Source organism: Gordionus sp. m RMFG-2023, chromosome 2 (assembly GCF_954871325.1).
Source record: "Gordionus sp. m RMFG-2023 chromosome 2, tfGorSpeb1-WG-v2, whole genome shotgun sequence".
Lineage (NCBI taxonomy): Eukaryota > Metazoa > Nematomorpha > Gordioida > Chordodea > Parachordodidae > Gordionus > Gordionus sp. m RMFG-2023.
In genome coordinates, this window is record NC_088776.1 from 5,962,712 (window position 1) to 5,973,059 (window position 10,348).

The following is a 10,348-nucleotide window of genomic DNA, read 5'->3' on the forward strand; positions in this document are numbered from 1 at the left end:
TCACTTAACCTTTAGATTAATATCAAAATAATCTGTTCTTTTGAAATGGTTTATATCAATATTCGCGCATACGTTCACACTACTAGGTAGATCTTTCTCTGATGTATATATCGTATTTTGTTGATAAGAAGATAACTTTTGCGAGTTATTATTTTCCATAAAAAAATTATCTTTTGAATTTAATTTTATGTCGAAATAATTCCCACCTCCATATAAATTTTCATTACTAACGCTTAAATTATTATAAGAGGTGTCATAAAACTCATTCATATTTATGGAAGAATTGCTTAAACTTTGCTTTCCGTTAACACTCGTGAAGACCTCAATGGGGCTCAATTTTTGAAAATCTCCAATATTGTTATTAATTTTGTTGTCATTCTTATGATCTATATTGATATTTATGTTGATGTTAGGCAGCTGGAAATCTTTTTTAGCTAGAGCAGAAGAACATAAAACCATTAAATTAGGATCGCAACAATTACCCGGATTGTTCACCAAATTAAAATTATTGTAATTTAAGTAATTATTATTGCATATAAAATTTGGATTAAAATTGTTTGTCTTCAGAATCGGTAAATTTAAATTGTTTTTGTATTTTGGCGAAGAATTCATCAAAAAATTATGGTTTGCCGACGAATTAAGTATTGCAGACGCGCTGTAGTCTGCTGTATTGTATAAAAAGTTATCACGGTTCATCAGCTCGCAAGATTGCATCTAATATATCAAATAGATAATTTATTTATAGGGCCAAATCCAGTTGAATCTACTTTTCTTTCAAAAATGTATTAAGATATAATTATTCAAACAAATAAAAAACATAAGGCAGTTTGCATATTTGTACATTATTGCTTACGGTGACGTAAATAGATATACGGTATAAAAAAAATATGTGAAATATAGTAATTACCGGGTATAAATCGTTATTAAAGGGTTCGATATACTGCATACACTCTAAAGCATTTTGATCCATGTGATGTCTGATAAATATGTTTTTAGATTTTATTGGTATGTTAATAAATAAGAATTTATCTATGCTTTTTATCGGATTCAACCGATTCATTTAAAAGAAGTTGTTAGATATAAGCAAGAGACTAGGATAAATCTCTAAGAGTTTATAAGTTGCTAAACGGCTCGTTTTGAGCCGATTTTTAAAAACGACTTACTCGATATTTATTCAGAAATTACACAAGCTTGAAGATTTTGGGCATAGATGGCACAAAGATTATCCATTAGCAAAATTTCGAGGTTCAGGCCATATTTTTTTTTGATTAAAATATTGAGTTAGCCGTTTTAAAAAATTGACTAAATCAAGGCATTTAACAACACTATTGTAGCTGGAAAATAGGTAAGGATTTATCGATAATCACCCAGCAGTCGTTAGAAGCTACGATTACTAGACAAAGAATAGCCGTCTAACAGAACTTAGAAGGCATAAAATGGAAACAAAGGAGCTGATCAAACCATGTTGTCGGATAATTAATGAACGAAGATAATCGTTAACATATAAAGAAGAGCATCTAAGCGTGGGGACCTAAATTAGATAGACTAATTCGAATAAAGGGTTTGGGCTAATTTAGGTGGAAGAGTCTGTTTCAAATAAAAGTGCCAAATGAAATTTAATTTTTTTTTTCAAACTTAACTATCCTTATTTCTCAACCGGTTAATAATAGGCCTCTGAGAGCTATTTTCCATTCATAAATTTATTTATTTTTCCTTCCCGTTTCTTAATATTATTTTCTAAAATCTTGAAACCAAATTTTGTATATATAAACAACAAAATTAGTATAAAGATATTATAATTTAAAAATATTCATTAGATGTAAATTTTAAAATACAATTTTACCAATGTCGACTATATAGATATAACATGTGATTTTTAATATATGTAATTCTTAATTTTAAAACTAATTGATAATTTATTTTTATTATAAAGAAATTTAAATTTTTTTTTAATTATGTGCAGATTTTTGATACTAGTTTTGTTTTACATTTAGAATTCACTATTATGATTAGGATCAGCAGTTATTTTTCTACTATGTCAAAAATTGATATAGAAAATAAACTATTTTTATCTAGCAAGTGGTGATTAAATAGTGAAATTTGGTTATTTAATTTAGATTTTCCTTATCTACGTCCTTATCTTTCACTATTTAAAATTTTGATTTTAATCATTGATTTTTTTAAAAAAATCGGGGTAATTTAAATCGCGATTTAAAACAAATTAATTTAAATCTGCCAACCCTAGTGTATATATATATTATTGACATATTTTAATGTAGAAAAATAAATGAACCTTTCATGGTGGTAGTCAGAGATTTTCATTTGAGTTTCATATCCCCTTGTTAAATATTTCTCTTGGGACGGGAAACTATAAATCCTAATTGTTTCTCTTTTCTTAAAAAGAATAATAAATAATTAAATAACAACAAATAATATTTTACGTGATACGTGATATCGCTTTTGCCCTTTGATGTTAAAAGTTCAACAGAGCTACACTAGATTTTCCTCATTTCCATCTAATTGGAACAAATTTAATTTGGGTGAAAAGTACAAATATGAGGAGCCCTCTACACGTTTGTGGGCATGCTGCACCTAATTGTACGCGCAACATTTCGAAAAATGTTGCTTAAACGTATATACGCTAATTAAAAAAGAGCTTATACCCAAGAACTATAGAATACATAATTATTTTAAGGGTGGGAGATGGATAATTTTAAGTTTAAAATATCTTTGTATGAGTACTGGTTGATTCTATATCAATTTTGAGAAGAATCTACTGAATTAGATTACTTTATATATTGGAGGATTTATTGTTTATCATAAAAAATTAAGAAATTAATACCGTGAAAATTTAGAATTTAATATATCACCTCTTCCCTATCTTTATAATAATTCGTTTTAGTTTGTAAAATCTACTAGAAATGAATTTGATAATAATATAAATAATATTTTAAATTTCAAAAAAAAAAATTTCGTTATAATTTTTATATTTATTTTAAAAATACTTGAATAAAAACCTGTTGAGATTTAAATCTTTTTAAATGATAATATAACATTTAAAACTGTGTATTCAAAGGATTTTAAAGATTTTAACAAATTATTTTGATTCATCAATAAAGTCAAAACACTCCAACTGATATATTGCATTTGCAGAATAAGAACAATTTGTAAATAAAGATCCAAAAAATAATAATTAGATAAATTTTTCTTCCGTTTCTTTATGCTAACTATTGTTAAGGCATTCTTAGGCAGTAATAAAGCATAAAAACAATGGCATAGATTTTAAAGTTAGTGCCTTCCATTGTTCAGCCACCTTTAACGGAGATGATATATATAATATATATCTTAAAAGCAATATAAAATAAATAATTACGGGAAAATAAAAAATGTTTAATCATAATTTTATCAGACGTAGACTTGGAATATAGAGCGTTGTTTGGAGTTAACCCCCACCACAATCTTATCCCCCAACTTAGCTGGATAAAATGGCTACACCATTGCTGCAGATTCTTATATGGAAAACCAAGATGGCATGAACCCGATGATTTATTTGTATTTAACGTTGCTTAAAAATAGGTAGGCATTAGTGTTGTTAAATTGCTTGGTTGTTGGGTCGAATTAGCATGATTTTTGGTTGGGTTTTTGGTCGAAAAAATGAACCAAAACCAAAGCAACCAAATTGGTCGACCTGGTCGACCAAATCCATAGACCCGAGCACCGACCCAAGCACAGACCCGAGCACCGACCCAAGCACAGACCCGAGCACCGACTTAAGTACAGACCCGAGAACCGACCCGAGCATCGACCTAAGCACCGACCCAAGCACAGACCCGAGCATCGACTCAAGCACTGACCCGAGCATCGACCCAAGCACCGCCACAAGCACAGACCCGAGCACCGACCCAAGCACAGACCCGAGCATCGACTCAAGCCCTGACCCGAGCATCGACTTAAGCACTGACCCGAGCACAGACCCAAGCACCGACCCGAGCACCGACCCAACAGACCCGAGCATCGACACAAGCACTGACCCGAGCATTGACCCGAGCATTGACCCAAGCACCGACCCGAGCACCGACCCAAGCACCGACCCGAGCACCGACCCAACCACCGACCCGAGCATCGACTCAAGCACCGACCCGAGCATCGACTCAAGCACTGACCCGAGCATCGACCCAAGCACTGACCCGAGCATCGACCCAAGCACCGACCCGAGCACCGACCCGAGCACAGACCCGAGCACCAACCCAAATCAACTTATAATATATTGTTAATGTTTTGCTCAATTTTTACATAGAGGACGAATATTTCAATAATAGTCTTTTTTTTAAATTGTATACTTATATTCAAAATTAAAAATTATAGGACGAGTAATTCAATTTCATATTAATTAAATAATTGATATGGAATTGAAATAATTACCTTCTAAGACCGGGAAAAATTTATTATAGGAATTTATCGATTTTAGATATTTATAATTCATATATCATCGAAAAATGAGGATAATTTATGTTGATTTAATTCTTGCCCTAAAGTTGTAAAAATTGGCTAAGGCTCAAACAGATTAGATATGCTGGCTCAGGAGTTGACATTAGTCACCTCAGGAGTTGACTCTAGTAGGCCCGACTTTAATTTTAAGCTTAAATGCATTTATTTGTTGTTTAACTCTAATTCGATAATGGATATTACAAATTAATGTATAGCCTAAAATTGCCTTCCCATCAAAATATTTTTACATTTATCCAAAATATCCCTCTAGCGAGTAGTTCTAGCTGATCTTTGCTCACATATATCGATGGAAAGATCCTTCAGTGCAATACGAAGTAACCACATTACGAAATAAATTTGACAAATACACTTTAGACGATATTTTAATCATAAAACTTAATATAAATTTGTTACAACGTTTTATCTTTTTTGATATTCATTTTATTAATATTTGTGAATAATTTTATATTTGTTATAGAATAAATAAAATAATTTTAATGAAATTGTTACGACTTTTGATAGTTTTGAGGGAATTTTTACGGGTCATTAAATTAAAAGTAAATAAAATATAGATTTAATCACTTGACAAACCATGATATTTTTTAAAATTCTAAATTTTGATAAATTTGCTTAGTCTATTTTTATAACACTTATTTTTTATGGATAAAAATAACCCCCCGGTCTCCCGTATTAGATTGAAACAATCTAAGTTTTATATTATCAGATTAGCTTCTGCATACAATTATTCCACACATAGCCCTTATAAAAACAAATTTCCAAACTTTTTAAATCGTTTTTAATTAATTAAAAACAGATAGGATGTACACACCACATAAACTAGGTTTTGAAGATGATTTTTGAATACTTTTTATCAGAGTTGGCAAGTAGGCCAATTGACCGTTCAATTTAAGTCAATTGACGGGAGGAGTTTTGACCTGGTTAAATACGGTCAAATACTCCAAAATATTTTAAGTGATAAAATTAATTTCAAAAGTATAAACGTCATGTTTAATAGTTAATTAAGGCAGTAATTTCTATAAGAAACAATCAATTCCCACCTAAAGTTAGTGGAATAAGCTATGCCCACCATGCCCATTAAGGGACTAATAATTCCTAGTTATACTTTAAAGAAATATGTCGATTTGGGATATTTTTACGAAAACAGAAATCGATTGAAGATTTCGACATCAGGAAAGATGGAGAGGATTTGATAACTTTATCTAGATATTTTTTTGGAAAAATGTTTACCCCCACCCTCTCATGATTTAAACCACCAGAAGACATAGATTAATGATTAATTTGAAAACTCAAATAATCATGCTTCACTTAAAAATAAAAATGTATAGTAAAAAATGCTGAGCTTTATATTATATTTTCTAAGAAATTCAATTTTGATAAAATTTTTACTTGGCAACTTTTGAGAATTCAGTAAAAATTACTTTAAGTAGTAATTCTGAGTAATTATGGGGAAAAAAATAATATATTTTTAAGGACTAACCTGATGTATTACAACAACTAAGCAATATATATTGGCTTACGCTTCATATTTAATGCTTGTCCTTGTGGCTAACTTCGTGCTTAAGGCTACTTGTTAATATTAGATTCAGATTCATATCAAATTCAAAATATAACTAATATTTTATATCTAAATATAGACAGAAAAGATAAAAAAAAATATATTATAAGGATCGCAAAATCATATGATTCAAAAATATTCTGGAATTGAGGAAATCCCTTTTAATTTAGATGTAATTGATTTTGAATCACCATTCAAAATCCGATAAAGACAGTTAAATGAGTAATGTTATAGTTTTTATTTTTATAATTGTTTTTGGTTAGTGATTGGCAAATGATAAATTTATAAATATTAAGTACTCATCAATTAATCTTTTTAAAATGTTTAAGAGTGAGAAAGTACAGATTAAAACGGCCTTTTTTTAGTCACACTTTAGAGTTAACATTTTAAAGCGAAAATAATCAGTAATACGTAGAGTTGTTAACATTTTTCTAAAAAGAAATCTTTTAAATATTAATTTAATAAATATTTATTTCAAATTGCATAATTAAGATTAATTTTTATATAAATAAACCATTTATCAATAAAAATATTTTAGTAAGATTTTCTGAAATTTTATTTAATTCTTCTTAATTTATAATTATTTAGCAATATAAATTATATATATTCAATTTTTCACCATAACAAATATAGTATAGTCTTATAAAATCGAGATATCTTATCTAATAAAATTCTGTATTTTTATATTAATATGCCAAGGTTCAAAATAGACCGGGGATAGTGTTATCACATTTCATTTTCCTTCAATTTTAATTATTGTAAAGAAAATAACTACTTAGTTATTCCACACCTAATCCAGGCATATTAAAAAACGAATACGAATAATTTGCTATTTGCATTAGAATAATTTGTTTTTAAAAATTATTTTAATTCGGATCAATAAAATTGACGGTTAGGTCCTAAGAATTTGAGTTGAGCTAATCCAAATAGCAATAAATTAGTGGCAACTTTAAGACTAAAAAGCGACTGAAAGTATTTATTTTTTTTATCAATGTAATGCTAATTAATTAGTTTGGTAGACAGTTATAAAAAAATAATTTATTTGTAAAAATAAGAAAAAATTGCTAAAATTGGCATCCTTCTTGAAGGAAAAATATGGTAATAGATATCTGGTTCACGCTAATATTTAATCGTGTCTGAACACTAGTTGGAACCAAAAAAAAAAGAAACCAAGTTGTGAACAAAATGAAAACTATGATTTAAACTTCAAGTGTAAAGTGATCCAATCAATTTTTTTCGAATATTTTTCGCGCACTTTTTTTAAATATAGTAAATATCTGAGATGATTTTATATAGATAGGAAATTAAAGCAGTTTGTTTTATCAATTTAAAGAAATAAAAAAAGGCAAATCAATTTTCGTCTAGATATCAATTATAAAAGTATTAAAAACACAAAATTTTACCGTCATAGTCACTGATCTCAGTCTATATATTATCATATATTATCTAATAAATTTAGATATTATGATGAATTATAGATATATTAACCATTATAGAAAACAAGAAAAAAAAATACATAAATTTATTTATGTTGATATAGCAAAAAAAGATCGAACTGGTAATTAATATACCCAATACTTAATATTTATATCCATGGATATGAACCGACCCTAACTCAGAGAAGAAACCCGGGTTTTTGGAAAAAATCTGAACCCGAACCGAATCACCCGGAAATTTTATTTGAACCCGGATTCAACCGGATAGTTTTTTAATTATGATTTAAATAAATAATTTTTTTTATCATTTAAAAAATTCTAGAACTAAACCCGGAACCAAAACTGGATTCAAAAATATTTCCCCAAACCTAACCCGAATCGAACCCACCTATTATTTTTTAAACCTTAAACCGAACCCGAACCGAATCCGGGCAAAAATTTTGCCGGTCGCATTCCTGTTTTTATACATTCACTTAGATAATCCTATAATTTTATTTTTAAATTTGGCATAGCAGAACGGGGATGGTATGATACCAAGATGCCAAAATACTTAGGGTGGTTAACTGGCTAACGTGACATATCATTTTTATTTATGTTTTGTATATGTTACAGTCAATTGGCACAGTAGCGTCACTTGGGGAGGGAAAGAGGGGCACTGAAAATTTTGAAAATATTAATTATAAATAAATAAAAATCAGGTATCACGGAATTCGCGTAACCAGTAGATACATGAGTTGACTGATTTATTTCTTAATTTCGCGTAACGCCAGTATAAAATTCAGAGATCTGCAGAGGTACCATTTTCACGACATGGCCCGGAGTTTTTTTTTAAAAATATATATATTATCTGAACGGTCTGGCCCGTATTTTATATTTTCAGACCAAACCTAGCCCGGGTTTTTCTTTAAAAAGAAAATTTTCGGCCCGGCCCGGATTTATTAAAAATATAAAAAATGTATTACATCTATTCTTAATTTTTATAGCTAATAATAGCGATTAAAAACGCGTATTTTTAAAAAAAAATTTTAGGGCCCGGCCCTGCTCTGCTGGTCTTTGATAAAAATTAATAATGACTCTAGAGTTCATGAAAAAATTGTCTCTCAGAAATGGAAAATTACCCAAAATTCTGAGCAAAAAATTGTTGAAGATCACAGAAGATCAAGATGGTTTTTTTTAAAAATTTACGATCTCATCAACAAAAATTTTTTAGGCATAAAAATCATGAATTCTTAAAAATTTAATTTTTAATGTAAAATTTGATTTAAAAAAAACATTTTTAAGCATTTCTCAAATAAATCTTCTTTTAATAAAATCTTCAGGGATCAAAATCTTTTTATTTTTAAGAGCATTTTAAACGCTGAAATTCTTACACTATTACTGGAATAGATTTCTTGGCAGTCAGATTTTTCAAATTTGAAAAAAAAAAGATCCACAAACAAATGATTGCACTATTTACCAACTTTTAATAGTTTATTTAAATCATTTTTTTTTAAATAAATTTTTTTGCAGGAAATGTGTCATTTTAAAAAGATTTTATTTTTATTGAATCAAAATCAAAATCAAATGCATTTGCAATACAAAAATCAAAACTTTACTTTAATTTTATTTTATTAAAATTTTCGAATATACAAACAAGGTCATCGGCATTCTAGAATTTTTTAAAGATTCTAAATATTAGCGACATTCTATTTTCTTATATCTATTTTTATTGGCCAATTTTGTTATTATCATCAATTCATCGCATTTGATTGGTTTATTTTATAATGATTCAAAAAAAAACCCTTAAATATTTCAAGTAACAGAGTGTTAAATAAATCAATATGGTCGACAATTTTGGGTAACAATCGATAAGTTGATTTTGAATAAGTGATTGATTATAAAAAAATTAGGGATTTTAATAGGCACATAATTATTATTTTTATTATTCTGTATATTACCTTTCTTCTTTTAACATCATTTGGTTTCAAGTATTCGATTTTTTCGTGTATAGGTCTAGCTTCGATCCCGTTTTCTTTATGGGCATCGTCAATATGTTGACCACCATTCTCGCTTACATTGTTAGAACTACCATTTTTTGAGGTGTTATTATTCATTAAGGAAGTCCTTTTTATCGTCTCCAATAATTCGGGATGACCTCGGATGAAATGTTTGTGAAAATATTCGTGATAATCTAATTCATCGTCAAATTTTCTTTTCGACTTCTTGAATTTGCTGTCATTATAAATCACGTTTTCAATGTTGAATAGCAAATAATTGTTGCCGTTGATCTCGGGATTGTTTACCATGCCATGATTTTTTCGTGTCGTCTGCGGGAAATCAATTTGTCCTCTATTCACCACATCTTCGTGTTTTTTTCTCAGTTTCGATATCTTTTTGAACCCGTAAAGATTGAGCTGCCTGATGAAGCTCGATATTTGCTTGGTATTAAATTCAACTTTGGTCTCTTTTTTGTCGTTCTTTTCCAGCGATTTTTTGAAATACTGATTTGTGTAGGAGTCTAAATACCTTTTTTCAAAGGATGGGAAATTGATTAATATGGATTTCCCATCCATTGCCCAATCTATCTCACCAGTTTGGCAGGTGTTGATAATTCTATATAATTTCATAGGAAAAGGTTCTACACTGGTTTGAGGCATGCTAGTCATTGATTTTAGATTTTATTTAAAAATATTTTTTAATTTTTATTGAGTTCAAAAATATAATTTTTTAAAAATATTAATAATTAAAAAAAAATTATGAATTATGACGGACGGGTTAAAATAATTTTAATTATAAATATTTTTTTTTTAAAAATCGTCTGTAAGTCTAGCAAGAAAAAAAAAAGTCACGTGGTAAAAAAGATATTTAT

General features: G+C 28.8%; 1 protein-coding gene across 1 annotated transcript; it reads right to left on the reverse strand.

Moving 5' to 3' along the window:
* On the reverse strand, positions 1–10,145 carry LOC135924017 (putative uncharacterized protein DDB_G0282499). The gene is made up of 2 exons (XM_065459065.1): positions 9,438–10,145; positions 1–714 (listed from the first exon to the last, which is right to left on the reverse strand). Exons 1-2 carry the CDS (start codon positions 10,143–10,145, stop codon positions 1–3), a joined length of 1,422 nt encoding a protein of 473 aa, XP_065315137.1.
* Positions 10,146–10,348: the final 203 nt, after the last annotated feature.

Coding starts and splice junctions, on each gene's coding strand:
- LOC135924017 (XM_065459065.1), bottom strand. CDS start 10,145: ATGACTAGCATGCCTCAAACCAGTGTAGAACCTTTTCCTATGAAATTA. Junction 715..9,437: donor ATGATGTTAAAAGAAGAAAG/GTAATATACAGA, acceptor TTGATATATTAG/ATGCAATCTTGCGAGCTGAT.